General features: G+C 43.6%; 1 protein-coding gene across 4 annotated transcripts in view; it reads right to left on the bottom strand.

Annotated features, from left to right (window-relative positions):
- Window positions 1–16,195: 16,195 nt before the first annotated feature.
- Window positions 16,196–20,162, bottom strand: part of znf407 (zinc finger protein 407) — a 379,875-nt gene continuing 375,908 nt past the window's right edge. For all 4 annotated transcript variants that reach the window (XM_052023962.1, XM_052023966.1, XM_052023963.1 and 1 more), the window contains one exon: window positions 16,196–18,732. In XM_052023962.1, the coding sequence (XP_051879922.1) occupies window positions 17,375–18,732 (1,358 nt within the window). In that variant the 3' untranslated portion in view covers window positions 16,196–17,374. The remainder of the gene's footprint in view (window positions 18,733–20,162) is intronic.

The following is a 20,162-nucleotide window of genomic DNA, read 5'->3' as shown; positions in this document are numbered from 1 at the left end:
GTTAAGTACAGGGAAACCACCAGATAACTGGAAAATCCTCAGTGTTCTTCCAGATATTTTTAGAGTCAGAAGCAGATCCGGAGAATTATATGCTGTTGGCTTGCTGTCTATATTAGGGAAACACTGCAGTCTATTATAAAGGAAGCAATTTTAAGAGCACTTAACTAAAGTAAAGGCAATAATTCCAACCCAGCATGGGTCTGTGAATGGCAGACCAGGCCCATCATATACATATACATGAATTTTTACAAGCTGTGAATCACAAGGGGGAGGGTAACTGGTGGGCTTTTGGACCTCCAGAATGGGATCTGATGTAGTGTCCAACAAGAAACATAGTTGCAAATGAGGAAACACATGTTGAAGATAAACATCTGGGATCACTTTAATTTGATAAACTAGGTTTTGGCCTCTGCATTAACTATGATCAACAAACTATCATTGTGGGTATTCTAGATCTAATGACATGGACCCAAACATCAAAGTACCTTGGTCAAACTAGTACTAAACTGGCAATCTCACACAAAGGGCAAAGAATGTCTAGCATTGAAAATCCAAAAATTCATCTCTGAGGTAGAGTTTGAGAAGACTGTAGGACAGATTACTTTACCCCTGACTACATTACACAGGTCTTGGAAAATTGTACTTCTAATCATATCCCTCAATTTGGACTGCACAAAGCAATCACGAAAAGGATCCTAATAAATGTATCATCGCAGAATCATAGAGTACTAGAGTAAGCCACTCAACCCATCGTGAAAGAGGCAGGGGGAGAGGGAGGGGAGGGAGAAAGAGGACGTCATAGAGGGGAAGGAAAAAGAGGTCAAGCCAGGTAGGGAAGAGGGTGCCCTATTTAGCACTCCCCCTGAAGACCAATGGTGACCCTAGCACTCCACTGTCGAGAGTTGTAAATAGAACTGAACTCTGTACAAGAAACAGCGAACAGCCTGACTCCTGACTGTGCAACGGAGCAAAGGCCATTTCAGAAGTAGCTGAGATAGATAGACAAAGAACATGGCACTAAGTAACTCCTGCAACGTTCAAGGACTTTGGTTGGTCTCTGATAACTACACTGTGACTTTGTGACCTAACTGGATCTCAGCTGTCTTGGGACTCCACTAGACTGTGCACTGCTTTGATGATGAGGTCACTTCTCTGACATTCAGCCCTTGAATCCATATCAAGATCAAATCCGCTATTTGCAAACAATTGCCAAGGGACTTACGCAGTGATAAATGGGTCTACATTTTGTAGATAAGCTATAACTGAGCAATGTTCTACATTGTTAAGTAAATACCAGTGTTGAAGCTGTTTTGGGATGACTTGGTTACAGGGACGATGCAAGTTGGATGTGAGAGGTTTTGGTGGTTTTTGATATTTATTCATTTTTTTCATATATGTGCACTGCCCACAAGCCCAGGTTTCATCACCCAATTGGCATTGGGAAGGTGGTGGTGAGCTATCATGTTTAACTGCTTCAGTTCAGCTGTTGAAGGTGCTCTCACACCGGGAAGGGAGTGAATTCCAAATGACACCCAGTGGCCGTGAAGGACCAGCGATACATTTCCAAGTCAGGATGTTGTGTGACTTGGAATGTATCCTGCAGTTGGTGGTGTTTCTATGGTTCTGTTGCTTTGGGGGTGGGCATTGTTGGTCTGGGAGGTCGCAGGTCGAAAGACAGATGAAATCAGTGTCCACAGCCTTCCTTGCATTCAGCTAGTTTCTAAGCTTACAACGAGTGTTCTTAACTGGCTGACACTGGCTTTAGATGGGAGACAAGAGGCCTTATCCACTGAGCTTGGGATTGTTTGAGTCCTCAGTTTCTAGTACTCCAATGTTGGATTCACGATGGTTCAGGATGTTTGTGGAACTTCCTCCCACTGCCACTTAACTGGTTGTCTGTCAACACTGCCAACTCGATGTGGTAAGATCATTGCTCAGTTATAGCTTATCTACAAAATAATATTGGTATTGGTTTATTATTGTCACTTGTACCGAGGTACAGTGAAAAGCTTGTCTTACAAACCAATCGTACAGGTCAATTCATTACAAAGTGCAGTTATAGGATGTGAGCATTGAGCAAGTCAGGTATTTATTGCATATCTCTAACCGATGTTGAATCAGTACAGAGTGCATTGATGTAGTACAGGTAAAAACAATAACAATACAGAGTAAAGTGTCACAGCTACAGAGAAAGTGCAGCACAATAAGGTGCGAGGTCATAACAAGGTAGATCGTGAGGTCATAGTCCTCAAATAGGAGCAGAATTAGGCCATTCCGCCCATCGAGTCTGCTCTGCCATTCAATCATGGCTGATTTTTTTCTTTTCTCCTGCCTTCTCCTTGTAATCCTTAACCCCCTTACCAATGAAGAATTTACTAATCTATGCCTTAAATACACCCAATAATTTGGCCTCCACAGCCCTCAGTGGCAATGAATCCCACAGATTCACCACCCTCTGGCTGAAGAAATTCCTCCTCAACTCAGTTCTAAAAGGACATCCCCTTATTCTGAGGCTGTGCCCTCGGATCCTGGACTCTCCTACTAATGGAAACATCCTCCACAAGACAAAAGGTTAGGTGTGATCCTGTGGTTGTGAGATCATGACAAGTTCACATGGTGATTGCAGGAAGCCTGAAGGCTAAATTAATGATTCATAGACATGAAGGTAAGTTAAATGGTAAATTTAAATTCAATTAATGAAAAGAATCAAAAGCTAGCTTCAGTAATGGTAACCATGAAACCATCACATTCACAAAAACTCATCTGGTCCATCAATGTCCTTTAGAGAGGGAAGTCTATTGGCCTTTATGTGATTCCAGGCCTACAGCAATATGATTGGCTTTTCTCTGTCCTCTGAAGTGGCCAAGCAAGTCGCTCACTATCAGGCAAGAGGTACAGAAGCCTGAAGTCCCGCACCTCCCGGTTCAAGAACAGCTACTTCCCTTCAACCATTTGGTTCTTGAACCAACCAAATCACTACAGTATAGCAACACTATTACTACCTTGATCACTTTGCACTAAAATAGACTTTTTCTTTGTTCTAATTGTGTTCCTTCTTGTAAAAATTGTGTATAGTTTATGTTTTTCTTGTGAATGCTACTTATATGATGCTATGTGCCTGTGATGCTACAAGTAAGTTTTTCATTGCACCTGTGCATAGGACAATAAACTTGACTTTGACTTTGACTTGTATCAAACCACCACAGAGAGCAGTTTGAGATGGAGGCTCACTACGATCTTCCCAACATCAGTTAGAGATATGCAATAAATACCTGACTTGCTCAATGCTCACATCCTATAAATACATATAAACAAAAAAAAAATTAGTTTTTTGTCTTGCTTTGAGGCATGTTGGACTTTCACCAGGGATGCCTTTCTATACTCTTTACTGAACCAGGTTTGGAATAAACAATGAGCCATAAAGTGGTGTGGAACTCGAGGATTAGGACTCTTGACCTCACAATCTACCTCGTTTTGGCCTTGCACCTTATTGTCTGCCTGCACTGCACTTTCTCTGTAACTGTAACACTTTATTCTGCATTGTTATTACTTTTCCCTTGTATTACCTCTATGTACTGATGTGATGAAATGATCTGTATGGATGGCATGCAAAACAAAGTTTTTCACTTTATCTTGGTACATGTGACAATAATAAAATAATTACTATCTTCTAGTGGACTAGCAAAATATTAGCACCACATTGTACAATAGCGAGCATTCTCACAATGACTGTCTGGTGATTATTCCCACCAATACTATCATGGACAAGATTCGCCAGTGACAGGTTACCTTAAAGCAGCTGTTCTTCCTTGGAAGCTTACTTCCCACCTAAGGCAGACCGAGCCCTCTCTACTTCTCTGTCCTTCAAGACTTGGTTCAAAGGACGCTGCTGATACATTGAAGCCCGCCACATAGAGAATATTCAGTGCCCCATCCCTCAGAGTCTTTCAGGAGCTGATAGTCATAAACACTTCCTTCATGTTGTGTGACCTAAGAGACTGGAGTCAATGCCATGAATTTCAAAGATCAACAGTCAATAAAAAATAAAGTCAAGCAGGGTTTAAGACCAAATGACTGCATGCTATCATTCATTGTACATTCCCGCCAAAGGCCAATTTCATCCTCAATAACTCTAGAAAAATATAAAGGTGTCCCTTGACACATAGCACCAACAATGCAAAGTTACCACAAAGCCTGAGCGATACAGTAGAGAATCAGAATCAGAATCAGGTTTATTATCACTGACATATGCCATGAAATTTGTTGTTTTGCAGCAGCAGTACAGTGCAAGACATAAAGACATAAAAGTTATGATAGGTTACAAAAATAAATAGTGCAAAAGAGGAATAATGAGGTAGTGTTCATGGGTTCATGGACCGTTCAGAAATCTGATGGCTGTTCCCGAAATGTTGAGTGTGGGTCTTCAGGCTTCTGTACCTCCTCCCTGCTGGTAGTAACGTGAAGAGGGCATGTCTCAGGTGGTGAGGGTCCTTAATGATGGATGCAGCCTTCTTGAGGCAATGGCTCTTGAAGATGTTGGGTGGGGCGGGGGTGGGTGGTGTTGTGCCCGTGATGGAGCCCTCTGCAGCATCTTTCGATCCTGCACCTTGGAGCCTCCATAGCAGGCAGTGATAAAACTAGTCAGAATGCTCTCCACCGTACATCTGCAGAAATTTACAAGAGTCTTTGGTGACGTACCAAATCTCCTCAAACTCCCAATGAAGTAGAGTCACTGGCGTGCCTTCTTCATGATTGCATCAATGTGTTGGGCCCAAGATAGATCCTTTGAGATGCTGATGCCCAGGAACTTGAAGCTACTCACCCTTTCTACCGCTGACCCATCAATGAACACTGGTGTGTGTTCTCCCGACTTCCTCTTCCTGAAGTCCACAATCAATTTTTTGGTCTTTCTGCTGTTGCGTGTGAGGTTGTTGTTGCGACACCACTCAACCAGCCGATCTACCTCACTCCTGTACGCCTCCTCGTCGCCATCTGAGTTTCTGCCAACAACAGTGGTGTCATCAGCGAATTTATAGGTGGCGTTTGAGCTGTGCTTGGCCACACAGTCATGAGTGTAGAGAGGGTAGAGCAGTGGGCTAAGCACACATCCTTGAGGTGAGCCTGTGTTGATTGTCAGTGAGGAGGAGATGTTACTACTGATCCCTACTGACTGTGGTCTCCCGATAAGGAAGTTGAGGATCCAGTTGCAGAGGGAGGTACAGAGTCCCAGGTTTTGAAGTTTGTTGATTAGTATTGAGGGGATGATGGTGTTGAATGCTGTATGAGTATGAGTAACATCACACTTTGGGTCTCAGTGATGGATCTACCTCAATAATGAGCCACTATGTTCACACTAATTTGCGGTGATCTCATGGAAGGGGGAATATGTTCTATAGTGCAGGTCTCTGAACATAAATTCCTTGCAAAAAAAGAAATAAATGGGAAGTATGGAGCATTTTATGCATTATTCAGCTGAAAATATATTTTTTGGAAGAATTTTCTTATGGCCATACACAATTGGATTGCTCTTCATGAAGGGAGCAACTCTTTCTATGTTACATGCAATGAGATGTCATTGTAAAACAGCTTTCCTTCCATTCCTTAGGCACTTAGTTGGATTAGAATGGGATTAAAATGAACAGCAAGTTACACTGTAATAAATCGCCACACCTGGAGAAGGGAATTCTGTTGCGAATTACAAAAATAAACAACTGATTTCTAGTTGAAGCTTTCAGGTAATGGCTTGATCCAATCACCACATCTGGAGCAGAACATTGATCCCAACAGAACAGCTCTCTTCTTCCCTGGTACTGGTGCCAGTATCCCATGAATTGGATCCCATTTCTTCCACATCTCGCTTTGAGTCATGCATTTACCTCTCACCTCTCTAATCCTATTTACCCATTGCCAATCTGCACATGGCTCAGGTAATAATCCTGTACCTTCCATATATAGCATGTTATTTTCTTATAGAAAATGCAATATGTGCTCCTCCCTATCTCTGCAACCCGCAACATCAGAGATCTGCAAGTTCCTTTAATTCTAGCTCATTATTATTAATCCATCTTTGGCAACCTTGCCTTCTGGAACCTCCTCTCGTTAGCTCTCTCTCCTCCTTAAGGACAATGCTTAAAACTTACCTCTTTGACCAAGTTTTCTCAGTATGGGGCCCAGTGTCAAATTTTGTCTGCAAGGTGTTTGACTGTATTAAAACACTGTATATTCCACTTTGGTAGCCTTCAACCTGATGGCATGAACATTGATTTCTCTAATATCCGGAAACCATCCCCCTCTGCCCCTTCCATTTTTTTTTATTCACTGGCCCCCATCACCCTATCTCTTTCCCCTCCCCCACCCTCTCCATCTGCTAACCACCCGGAAACTCTTCCTCACCTTGGTTCTCCTCTTCACCTTCTGCCCTTTATTCCATGCTCCACTGTCCTCTCCCATCAGACTCCATCTTCTTCAGCCCTTGGTCACTGTCACCTATAACCACCCACCTTCTTACATCATTCCCACTCTCCTCCCTCCCTCACCTGCCTATCACCCCCCCCTTCACCTGAATCCACCTCCCACCTGCCAAGCTCTTGCTCCACCCCTTCCCCCCACTTTTTGTACCAGCTTTTCTTCCCCCTTTGTTTCTGATGAAGGGTGTCAACCCGAAACATTGTCCATTTCCCTCCGCAGATGCTGCCTGAGTTCCTCCAGTGCCTTTGTGTGTTGCTCCAGATTTCCTGCACCTGCAGTCTCTTGTGTTTCAACAAATAGAAGTTATTGCTGTTGCTCAAGATGCAAAGTGAAAGTACTAATATTTCCAATGCTATTTTCTTCAATATTTGCTCCCTCCTTAAATATTACTGGTTGCTATACTATGTTTTGACAAATCAGAATATAGCATACTGTATATTTGCAGGCATGCGCTTGCATATGTTCTGCTCACAACACTTGTAGATTATCTAGTCTCCACCGCTCCTTATTTTCTAGACTTTCCTTCTCTCCAATTATAAACCACCAGCAGATTTTCATCAGCCATCTCCATGTCTCCAAATGGCTTTCCAGTGTCAGTTCTGTCAGGAAATTAACTCATCACATTGTGGCAGCTGCTAATTTTTTCTCCTTTCATGTCAGATGAATTGTCTACCGAAGCTAATAATGAATCACCAATCCCTGATTAGAAGGTGCTTCGGAAAGGCAAAACTGCCATCTGAGCTTTATTTAAAAAAAATAAAAAAATATCATCCCCAGAGAGTTTAAAATGGATTGTATTCCCTTCACACGATGAAACAAGGATCGGCTGCTTGAGTGAGCTGTGTTCTATTTTAAATTACAGGCTAATATTACAACCTGCAGTTGAATTTCTCTCCTTGTCTTTTAGCTACCTGCTCCTGTCAAAGATTAGACCCATTGCAGTTTATTTCACACTCAGTTTCTCCAGAACTACTCGCTATACCTTGTGTGTGCAACCTTTGTTCTCAAACACCTTCTCTTCGCTTTCAGCTCATCACGGTTCCAATCCAACATGCTGATTAGACACAAGGCTTAAAGAGCAAATGCCAGCTCAGGCATGGCTATTGTTCATAAATAAGAAAAGATAAACAGCTGCATGTCAATGCCAGAGTTCAGCCCAACACAGGCAAGGTTAAGGGCCAAGAGTGAACAAGTACATAGTTCACTGAAAGTGGTGTTGCCGGTAGACAGGGTGGTGAAGAAGGCATTTGGCATGCTGCTTTCATGAATCAGGGCACTGAGTATAGGAGTTGGGACATTATGTTGCAGTTGTAGAAGATGCTGGTGAGGCTGCACTTGGAGTATTGTGTACAGTTTTGGTCATCCTGCTATAGGAAAGACATCATTAAGCTGGAAAGGGTGCAAAGAAGATTTACGAGAATGTTGCCAGGATTCAGGGGCTTGCATTACAGGGAGATGTTGGGCAGGCTAGGACTTTATTCCTTGGAACTTACAAGACCGAGGGGTGAGGTTATAAAGGTGTATAAAATCATGAGGAGCATAGACAGGGTGAATACGCACAGTCTTTTTCTCAGGGAATGGAAACCAAAAACTAGAGGGCATAGGTTTAAGGTGAGAGGGGAAAGATTTAAAAGGGATCCAAGGGGAAACTTCTTCACACAGAGGGTGGTGCTTACATGGAACAAGCTGCCAGAGGAAGTGAATGAGGCAGGTACAATAACAACATTTAAAAGTCATTTGCATAAGTACATGGATAGGAAAGGTTCAGAGGGATATGGGCCAAATGCAGGTAAATGGGACTAGTTTAGGTGGGCAGCTTGGTTGAGTTGGGCTGAAGGGCCTGTTTCCAATGCTGCATGATTCTAGAACTCCGTCCATGTAATCACAAAAAGTTAGCAGGCAGGTGCAGCATGTGGTTAGGAAGGAAAGTGACATATTGGCCTTTATTGCAAAGAGCTTGGAGTGTAGAAATAGTTACGATTTGTTATAATTGTACAGGGCGTTGGTGAGGCCACATCTGGAGTACTGCACACAGTTTTGCTTCCCTTACTTAAGAAAGGATATAGCATTGGAGGCAGCTCAAAGGAAATTCACCAGGCTAATTCCTGGAATGAGTATGTTGTCCTATCAAGAGAAGCTAGACAGTTTGGGTCTGTATTCCTGGGAGTTTAGAAGTGGGGTGATTGTATTGAAACATCCAAAATCCAAAGAGGGCTTTACAAGGTAGATGTTGAGATGTTTTCACAGGAGAGTTTCGGACGAGGGGACAGGATTGCAAGATTAGGTGTCGATTATTTGAACCTGCACTGCACCTTCTATGTAACTGTAACACTATATTCTGCATTGTGTTATTGCTTTTTCCTTGTACTACCTCGATGTACTGATGTTTTGAAATGATCTGTATGGATGGCTTGCAAAACAAAGTTTTTCACAGCACCTCGGTCCATGTGGCAATAATCAACCAATTACCAATAAAACCAAGGTACGCAGACACTTGTTCTCACAAAGTGTGGTGAATGTCAGGAATTCTCTACCTCATAGGGTTGTGGAGGCTGGACCATTAGAGGTGGAGCTAGATACATTTTTGAAAGATCAGGGAAATGAGGGCTATGGGGAAATGGTACCGAAGAGGAGTTGAGGACCTGGGGTAGATTAGCCATGATCATGTTGAATGGTGGGCCAGGCTTGAGTGGCCAAGTGACTTACTCCTGCTTACTTTGTATTGTCTTGTTCTCATTGTATTCAGCATGTCCCTGTTGACTCTCACCAATTTTTACAGATGCACCATAGAAAGCATCAAATCCAGATGCATCACAACTCGGTATGGCAACTACTCTTCTCAAAACTGCAAGAAATTGCAAAGAGTTGTGGATATGGCTCAGTCCATCACAAAAACCAGCCTCCCCTCCATGGACTCTGTCTACACTTCACGCTGCCTCTGGAAATCAGCCAACATTATCAAGCACCCCTCCCACCCTGGACATTCTCTCTTCTCCCCCACCCCCTTCCATCGGGCAAAGACAAAAAGCTTGAGAACATGTACCACCAGGCTCAAGGACAGCTTCTATCCTGCAGTTATAAGACTCTTGAATGGACCTCTTGTATGATAAGATGAATTCTTGACTTCACAATCTACCTCATTGTGGCCCTTGCACCTGTCTACCTGCACTGCACTTTCTCTGTAACACTATATTCTGCATTCTGTCATTGCCTTTCCCTTTGTACTACCTCGATGTACTTATGTTTTGGAATGATCTGTATGGATGGCATGCAAAGCAAAGTTTTTCCACTGTATCTCGGTACATGTGACAAGAATAAACCAATTACCAATTATACTTCTTCACCCTGATGTGAATAATGTATTGGTATTGGTTTATTATTGTCACTTGTATCGAGGTACAGTGAAAAACTTGTCTTGCATACCATTCGTGCAGATCAATTCATTACACAGTGCATTGAGGTAGTACGGGGTAAAAACAATAACAGAATACAGAGGAAAGTCTCACAGCTACAGAGATGTGCATTGCAGGTAGACAATAAGGTGCAAGGTCAAACAAGGTAGATTATGAGGTCAAGAATCCATCATCGTATATATGAGAACCATTCACTAGTCTTATCACCATGGGATAGAAGCTGTCCTTGAGCCTGGTGTTACGTGCCCTCAGGCTCCTGTATCTTCTGCCTGATTGGTGAGGAGAGAAGAGAGAATGACCCAGGTAGGTGAGGACTTTGATTATGTTGGCTGCTTCACCAAGGCAGTGAGAGGTATAAACATGGAGGGGAGGCTGGTTTCTGTGATGTGCTGGGCTGTGTCCACAACTCTCTGCAGTTTTTTGCGGTCCTGGGCAGAGCAATTGCCATACCAAGCCGTGATACATCCAGATAGGATGCTTTCTATGGTGCACTGATAAAAGTTGGTGAGTGTCAAAGGGGACATGCCAAACTTCTTTAGCCTCCTGAGGAAGTAGAGGCACTGGTGAGCTTTCTTGGCCGTGGCATCTACATGGTTGGACCAGGACAGGCTACTGGTAATGTTCACTCGTAAGAACTTGAAGCTCTCAACCCTCTCGACCTCAGCACCATTGATGTAGACAGGTGCATGTACACCCCTCCCTTTCCTGAAGTCAATGACCAGCTCTTTTGTTTTGCTGTTATTGAGGGAAAGGTTGTCATGACACCATGTCACTAAGCTCTCTATCTCCTTCCTGTACTCCAACTCATTATTATTTGAGATACAGCCTACTACACTGGTATCATCTGCAAACTTGTAGATGGAGTTAGAGCAGAATCTGGCAACACAGTCATGAGTACATAAGGAGTAGAGAAGAGGGCTGAGGACACAGCCTTGTGGGGCACCAGTGTTGAGAATAATTGTGCTGGAGGTGTTGCTGCCTGTCCTCACTGATTGTGGTCTGTTGGTCAGAAAGTCAAGGATCCAGTTACAGAAGGAGGTGTAGAGTCCCAAGTCTTGGAGTTTAGTGATGAGTTTGCTTGGAATTACAGTATTGAATGCAGAGCTGTAGTCAATAAACAATAGTCCAATGTAGGTGTCTTTACTGTCCAGGTGTTCCAGAAATGAGTGTAGGGCCAGGGAAATAGCATCCACTATAGACCTGTTTCAGCAGTAGGTGAATTGTAGTGGGTTGAGGTTATCTGGGAGGCTGGGGTTAATGCGTGCCATGACCAGCCTCTCGAAGCACTTCATAATGGTGGACGTCAGAGCCACTGGTCGGTAGTCATTAAGGCATATTATCTTGTTTTTCTTAGGAACCGGGATGATAGTGGTCTTTTTAAAACATGCGGGAACCTCAGATTGAAGCAGGGAGAGGTTAAATATGTCTGCAAATACCCCCACCAGCTGATCAGCACAAGATCTGAGCACATGGCCAGGGACACCGTGCGGGCTAGATGCTTTCCTTGGGTTCACTGTCCGGAAGACTGATCTTACGTCCTCAACGGTGACCACAGGTTCAGTTGTATTGGAGGCTGTCAGGGTGGGTGGTGACAATCCACTCCCCTTCTGCTCAAAACGTGCATAGACTGCGTTAAGCTCATGAGGAAGGGATGCACTGTTGTTAACTATGCTGCCCAACTTTGTTTTGTAGCCAGTTATAGCGTGTAAGCCCTGCCACAACAGACGGCTGGTCTGGGACTCTACTTTGAACTGGTAAAGTCGAGGAAGAACTTATGGGAAAAATGCAACTTATAGCAAAAGAGACTCACTGATAATGGCCCACACGAAACAGACTTCTTTTGATTTTATTGTTTACTTGCACATCATTGGTTAATGGTTACCTTTCCATATGCATGTGGCAGTTTAGGAAAGGGAGCTCCAATATGTGGATTTGGTTAGGAGCTGTTTGGTCAAGAGGAGAAAGGATAAGCAGTAGGGGTGAATACAGGAAGAGATATCTGATCAAATGATGAAGGATGGAGCAAAAAAGGCAATCAACACTGAGAGCACACAGCTAAGATTCACCCTCCTGTGTATAAGCCATTGCTGTTGTCCTAAAACTCTTCTATTGACTAACACAATGAATTTAGTTGCAGTAAAAACAGCAAGGATGTCGTAGTTTGCCATTATTATGATGTGTATTGGATACCAACTATTGGCAACCACACATGCACAGGGAAACGCAGAAATTTAGAGGCTGTGGTAAACCTTCTGCAGCTTTGTAGTCGTGGCGCATAGATTCAATGTTGAAATGAACCCAACAGCTGAACTTGGAGGACTTGCCTCCCAGATTTGAACTAAGGACAGCAGAGAGAGTTAGGGCCGATCCATTCTGTGCATTGTTAGTGGCGTGATAATAACCGTGGTACCTCTCTTGCCTTAGAAAAAAGCATTTATTCTCTTTCCCCAGAAGAAGATTAGTGCTGAAAACTTAGAATACAAATCACGATACAGTAAAACTCCAATGATCTGCTGTCCGATTGTTCGGAAATCTCAATGATTCAGCATCTGACTCATGGGGTGGCTGTTGTGTTCCTCGGAAACTCACCTGGTTCTGTGTTCCACACTCCTTGAAACACACCGAAGCCCCATTTCTTTGTGCTCTTGAAACGCATGGATTCTGCTTCTCAAATTCCCTTTAAACTTAGCAGATTTGTTGGAAAATTTATTGTATGACTGTGTAGCATAAAAAAAATGAATTTAAAGGCTGTTGGAGTATTAAATGGAATAACATCTGATAGTCTAAAAATCATCCAATCCAGCACCTGGGTCAGGAGGAGAGGGTGGAGAAGGGTGAAGATTAATGGAAATTCTACCAGGGATGCAAGCCTTCAACCATGAACAACTGTTTTTTCTTTAATGTGCAATAATTCTGTGCAAAGGTTTTCTTCTTGTAAAAGAGACTGCATTTCTGCACCTTTCCCACCCTCAGGATGTCCCAAATACTTCACAGCCAAATGAGGTATATTTACATTTGTGGGAAACGTGGCTGCCAGGATAGATATAATGATATCCAACAGTTAATAACAAGATAATAAAGAGAATATCTGTTTGTGTGGTGTTAGTTTTGGGATAAATATTGGTGAAAAATATGGGAGAATCTCTCTGCTCTGCTGTGGGATCTTACACAGTGATCTGGCTTCAGTTAACGTCTCATCCATCGGACAGTATTCAGAATGTTAACCTGGATTTTGTGCTCATGTCTCCAGGCTTGGACTTGAACCCAAGACCAAAGCTGATCATGTTACCCACTGAGTAACAAGGCCTGTTCTTGTACTGTCCAGAAACCATAAAATGCCCAAAAGCTCCCTGGGAACATAGAAAAGATTTATTAGGATGTTGTCCGGACTTGAGGGACTGAGTTATAGAGAGAGGTTGAGCAGGCTAGGATTTTCTTCATCGGAGTGTGAGAGAATGAAGGGATTAATATAGAGGTGTATAAAATGATAAAGGGCATAGATAGGGTGAATACACACAGTCTTTTTCCCCAGAGTCGGGGAATCAAGAACTAGAGGGTGTAGGTTTAAGGTGAGAAGGGAGAGATTTAATAGAAACCCGAGGGGCTACATTTTCACCCAGAAGGTGGTCTGTATATGGAAGTGGTTGAGGCAGGTACATTAACAACATTTAAAAGGCACTTGGACAGGAAAGGTTTAGAGAGATATGGACCAAATACAGGTGAATGGGACTCACTTAGATGAGTATCTTGGTTGGCATGGACCGGCATGAAGAGCCAGTTTCCATGCTGTACGACTCTATGACTCTATAAGCCTCTTGGGACAGTATCAGTGCATTTAATTTGGCAGGGGACTTTGACTTTAGGTTCCATCTCCACAACAGGTGATGTTGATTCCCTCTGTTGGTGCAGGAAGACACGTTAAACGTCTCATTTATATCAGTAGTTCATTGGTTCTACAAGCCATTGGATGTTCTGAAAGGCACAATGCTATAACACCTTTTCTTTTACATGGACTACACATAATAAGGTTCCAATTAATCTTTTATTAAACAAATATATTAAAATGAACATCCAAACACAACAGCAAAGAGGATACAATGAAGGAGAAAAACTCAGAACGTGAACTTGGGAATGGAAGAGTATGACTAAAAGGGAAAACCAAGAAGGGAATCGGAGTGAAAGAAACGGAAGGATGCAGGAGAGCAAAAGGAAAGAGGAGAGGGGAAGAACTCCTGTCTCATGATTTACAATTTGGCAAGTCTGGAGAATTGTCAAACACAGTTGCTTCTGGAGACACAAGAGACTGCAGATGCTGGAAGCTGCAGCAACAAACAATCTGCTGGAGGAACTCAGTGGGTCAGGCACCATCTGTGGGAGGAAAGGAATTGTTGAGTTTTTCCAGCAGATTGTTTCTTGCTTCAGTTGCTCTTGCTTGTCTTTATTAGGATGATTTGTTGCAGGAAAGAGCCAGAAGCAAGCTTAGGCGCCAAGGTCGATTATTTTGGTTTGCAGCTAAGCTCCAACAACAGTTGGTTTTCCCATCCACCAAGGAGCACCTTTAGGTTGTACCTGAATCAGGATGGAAGCAAGAATTTGCAGCCAGAGCAAATCAAGAGGAAGATTCTACACCTCAGGATGTCGTAAAGACAGCTTACAGTTTTCTTTGTGATCTTCATTTTTTTTTGCCATTTAGGTCCTGCTTTTGAAGTGAGGTCACTGTTGTAGAGTAGGTAGCACAACACATAATTTCCATGTAAGCAAGCTCTTACAAGCAGCTCTGTGGTAATGATCATGTCACCTACTTTGAGTGGTAATGCAAGGGGCAGGGCATTAGCTTCTTTGTTTTTCTTTTGTTGGATCCTTTATATTTATCTTAGGAACAAACAGGGCCTCACTTCAACACCCCATCTGAAAGACGGTCAGACCAGTGCTCCATCAGTAATGGCACTGCAAGGATCAGTCTGGATTTCTGTGCGTAAGGCTCTGGTGTACAGGCATAAGCACATAGAGACTGTGCCACTTTCATAAAGTAGCTGCTTTGAAGGACTGCTTCGAATGAGCTCAATGCTAAATCCTCGAACATCTTCCTGAAGTGCAGCAGCATTCTGGGCAGTCAAAGGCATGACAATATCTCTGAAGTCAGCTGACCTAGAGAGCACAGCCCTCCAGCTTTGCATGTCAGTTCTAAATAATGCACTGGTCTGATTCAGAACAGTTTGATGCTCTTCCTGTTCTAGCTGTTTATCTCGTTCCTCTTTGGCCTCTCAAATAATATTCATATTTCTTATGCTTGTCTGTTTATAATTACCCTTGAACCTCTCACGTGCAAACTCCTGAAATCTGGTACGTCTTGGCAATAAATGTCCGTGTTCCTATACAAATGTTCAGACTTGGTATTACAGATAGTTTTCCAGAGAGAGGAACCTGCACAGTTCCAGTATATTAATGATTAAAAATAGGCAATGGATATGCAGTTATAATCTTCACTGAATAAAGGTTCCAGCAAAATATATTCAGACAAATCTCTGCTGAACTTGCATTAGAGCTCAAGGATAATGAATGATCGGAATGGCATTACATGACTTGATGGCCACAAGGTGAGCAGTTACAACTGAAGCAGTAATACTCCAACAACAGCGTATGACCCGTGTTGTTGCTTGAAAGGAATCTCTCACAATTCAATCAGTGTCCATGAATCCAGGTTTAAGCTGGCATGTTCTCCTCCATTAAACACTCAATGCCTGGATTCTCAGTTAACCTTTGTGTTCCCGTGTGTCATTCTCAAAGCAACAGAGCCTCGATTTGCAATGAGCAGGACAGGTACAGCAGCTGCAGGGTACTGTGGACAATGAAGCTGGTGGTCACTTTATTTCATTCACTGCCTCCCACCCTTCTGAATGTTACTCTCTGCAAAGGATGTAATTAATGTTTCTGTTACAGAATGAAACACCAAGGACTTTGCAGATGCACAAAATCAAGTAGATCTGAACCTATTAAATTGTTGAGAATGTATAAAATAATATTTATATGCATTTGACAGATTTAGGAGTGTATTGGTTGCTGCTCTGTGTGTAAAACACATCATATAATTATATTGTTATTCACTAATTGTACATTAAAACAGGGCTTATTTTCATAATTGGTAAACATATGAATCACTTAGAATACTGGGTTCCAGCCAAGCACCTAATTCTCTTTCTTTAAAAAAGTTTAGTTAATTTTGTTTAATTACTTGTAGTCTTGAAAATGCAAGTGGGATCTATGAATTATAGAAATATCTTTCTTTCTTTTTGTCTTTAACCAGAACTCTTTATTGGTACAAGCACTTAACAAAAGAAAAACACAAACTTTTCCTTTATTCCAAAGCCATGTTAACGATTGTCAAACATAAAAGCATACATTATCGTATTATCTTGCATCTATTGTACAGATAAACAGGCCACCTGAGCAGAGTAAAGCTGCTCTTCCATTTCATTTGAAATGTTACGTCCTTCTGACCTCCCCTGCCCCTCTGTCCCCACCTTCCAAAAAAGTAAAGCAAAAGAAATCAAGCAACAAGTTCAATGCATTCTTCAGAATTTATAAGTTTGGGGAGAAAATTCAGTGTCTGAATAACAAAAATAAATAGCTAACTACATCTAGCGTTTCACGGTGACTAGCTATGCATAACTTGCTTGAACCCATTTCTCTCCTCGCATCCTTGACAGAAGCCAAATGTAAGTTAGGAAAATGCAAGGAATACAGTTCTCCCCTCTCCCACCCCTTTCTTTTGTTTTCTGGCTGGGTTTTAGTTCAGTTCCTGCTCTTGCTGGGTAGAAGGAAGGTAATTAAAGAAATATGTGGCAATCAGTGCTTTCAGCTTTGTACTAGAGTCCTGAGGCAATTCACACTCAGGATTTTGGTGCTTAAGTCGGAAATAAACATAGATTGACTGAGTCACCCAATTAAATGATGCATCTCTTGAATCCATTTCTAAACCACATTTCTTGCTCACCAATTTTGGTCCCCCTACATCCACACCACTCCCTGAGACTGAGGTGATCTCTCACCTTCCCCACCTCCCTCAAGACTAAGACTGTTCTTGAGCTCTTGCCAAAGTCCCCTTCTTTTTCTCACCCACACCCCTTCACTCTGTGTCACCCCTTTGGGTCCTTTCTATTTTAGATGACAGCTGGGATAAGCAAACCTGCACATGGAAATCATGGAGGTATATGGCAAAACACAGGCCAACTTACATTCTTCTGTGCTGCCCTTAGAGGCATCTTGCACCCAATTGACTTGTGGAGCTGTATTGTCACAGACAGTGAATTAAAAAAAATCCTTTGTTCCAGTGAAGTCATCATAATAAGTTAATCCTCGCTTAATGAGATAGTGGGTGCAGCACCCCAATCATTGTTTCAGAGCCAGGATCTCAATCACCGACATGTGCCATACCGACCACGTTTTGCAATGGCATCTTCCTAATGAAGCTTCCTCCCCTACTGATAGATGGGTCACGCCTCCTGGTTCCCGCCTACTTCCATTTCTTGCTCCTCCCCTGCTGGCAGTTCGGTCATGACTATTTCTGACCTGCCCTCGGTGTAGCACTCTGTCAACGCAATCGTTGTCACTGGGTGACCGAGGGTTGAGACGCCCTCTGCCATTAGCTCCATCACGCCATGTGGGTAAACCTCTGTCACTGCCCCAGAGTCCACACTGTTCACCATGCCGTGGGGCAGCTCTGTAACGATAACGTGAGTCGCTTGGTCAGACATGTGAGCGGTGGCCTCCTGAACCATGGCTTGGGCGATTTCCTCCGTGACTATTAACTGTGATATACTGCCATCAGAGTCTATCAGTTGCACGGGGTGACCGCTGGTGGTTATAGTTTGCTCCTCGCCCTCCTGCATTATGATCTGGGAGGCCCCCTCCACCATGTGAGCAGCCCCTTCCTTGGTCACTATGACCTGTGTGATGCCGTCTTTCACAATGTGGCTTGCTGTCCTTATGTCGCACATGGTGAACTGCAGAACCTCCTGTACCATGTCGCTGAAGGAAGCCTGAGGCACAGTCTGCGCTGTGGTGACGGCTGCAGGCTGCTCAACCTCTGGAGCCACCCCCGCAGCCCTCGTGACCTCATCAGCCACTTGCTCCTTGTGGGAGGACTGCGGCTCGCTTGGGACTGAGGTGACCTCCTCTAGGGCAGATTCGGCCACGCCGGGCTCCTCTTGGACGGGCTCGTGGCCTCCCTGCTCGCTTGACCTCACCTCCACCGCGCCCAGCTCCGTGATGGCGCACAGGAGCGCATCCAGCGCCGTGGGCGTGTCTGCAGGCTGCCCTGCTGACTCTTCCTGTGTCACCACCTGCTCGATGACGTGACTGGGGTCGCCAAGGGTCTCCATGGTCACGGCAGCTTCCCCGGCGTCCCCTCCTCCGACTGGACTCTCCACCACCACGACCTGGGTGGTGCCCGATGCCAGGTGTCTGGACAGAATCTGCCCGGGCATCATGCCACCTTCGTGGCTGGCAGTTTGTGCGGTGGCTATAAGTTGGCCGTCCTCCGTGATGTGGACCACCTCTGCCACCTGGGCCATCTGACCAGCCATGGCCAGGGTCTGAAGAGTCGCTGCTGCCGTAGCTTCCACTGAGGCGTCAATGGGAACAGCTTCTCCATAGCTATCCTGATAGCCTTGGATTATGATGACTTGCCCGATGGACTCGGTTTGTTCCTGCTGCTGAACGCAGCCATTGACCGAGTTGCCCACGACCTCAGTAGAATCTGAGCTTGGAGGCGTGTTGAATGGGACGGCTGTCTCCACAAACTGTGCCCCTTGTCCTTTCAATCGACACTCGTACGCCTTGGAAACTATGCCTGGAATTGGGGAGATAAAGAGATATCAGTTATGCTCAAAGAATCTGAAAAGCAGAAGTACTTTATCCAATACTGATCCCACATTGTAATTAACATAGATTTTATGATGTAGGTACCAATGCAGAACACTGACTCATTAAGAACCCTCCATCCACCACCAGTGGACAAGAGGTCGAATACAAAGACATGTTTTACACTTTATTTTTACAAAGCTCAAATAATGAAAATAGGTGGCATCATAGACAGTGAAGAAGGTTATCAAAAATTACAGGGGGATCTTGATCAGCTGGGTAAGTGGGCTGAGGATTGGCAAATGGCCTTCAGCTCAGGTAAATGTGAAGTGTTGCTCTTTGGGTAGTCAAACCGGGTAGGGCTTTCACAGTGAACAGTAGGGCCCTGGTGAGTGTTGTGGAACAGAGGGACCCAGAAGTACGTAGTTCACTGAAAGTGGTGTTGCAGATAGACAGAGTGATGAAAATGACATTTGGCACGCAGGTCTTCATCAGTCAGGGCACCGAGTATAGGAGTTGGGACGTTATGTTGCAGTTGTACATTTAAAAGACATTTGGTTAAGTACATGGATAGACAAGGTTTAGAGGGATATGGGCCAAACATGGGCAAATGGGACTAGCTGAGGTGGGCACCTTGGTTGGCATGGACAAGTTGGGCCGAAGGGCCTGTTTCTCTGCTGTATTACTCTGACTTTATAACTCATGAGAATGGATTTTTTAATTACAGTGATGACCATGGTCAAAAGGTTGTGGATTCCAGAGACTTGAGAAATTGTTTCCATTTTTGGGGTAGTGCAAAATTAAAGGCCATCAATATAAGACAGTCACTAATAAATCCAACAAAGAAAAATCCCTTATCTACAGAGACGATAGAAAGTGGAACTCGCTACCACCTTTCAAATCAGCATTTTCTATCCCCCAAGGACAAAGACTTCTGGTGCAGGGGATCACCACCACATGCAGGACCCCTTCCGAATCACTGATTTGGTAATGTATCCCCGTCCTTCATACCTGCTGGGTGTAAATCCTGGATCTGCCTGCCCAATAGACTGTAGGGGTTTGAGAAGTTTGCTCAATGTCAACTTGTTAAGAGCATTAGAGATGATCAAGAGATGCTGGCTTTTCCGGTGCCAGCCACATCTCATAAATAATTAAAAAGAAACTTTGAGACAAATAACATTGACGTATTTAAGGACAAGGCAGATAAACCCACGAGGAAGAAAGGAAGGACATGATATACTGCTATGTTTAGTTGAGAATGAGCTCTTGTGGGACATACAAACCTGTATTGATTAGATGGGTTGAATGGTCTGTTTCTCTGTGGTAAATTCTCTAAATTACCAAATGCGATAGCTGTATTAATTAGGATTTCTCACAGATTATCGATGACTGCTCCAGAAGCAATAATTTTAAAGCTTA

The sequence above is a fragment of the Pristis pectinata genome, chromosome 9 (genome assembly GCF_009764475.1).
Source record: "Pristis pectinata isolate sPriPec2 chromosome 9, sPriPec2.1.pri, whole genome shotgun sequence".
In the NCBI taxonomy this organism is placed as follows: domain Eukaryota; kingdom Metazoa; phylum Chordata; class Chondrichthyes; order Rhinopristiformes; family Pristidae; genus Pristis; species Pristis pectinata.
The sequence above is the reverse complement of the archived record's forward strand: the minus strand, read 5'-3'. Positions and strand labels throughout refer to the sequence as shown.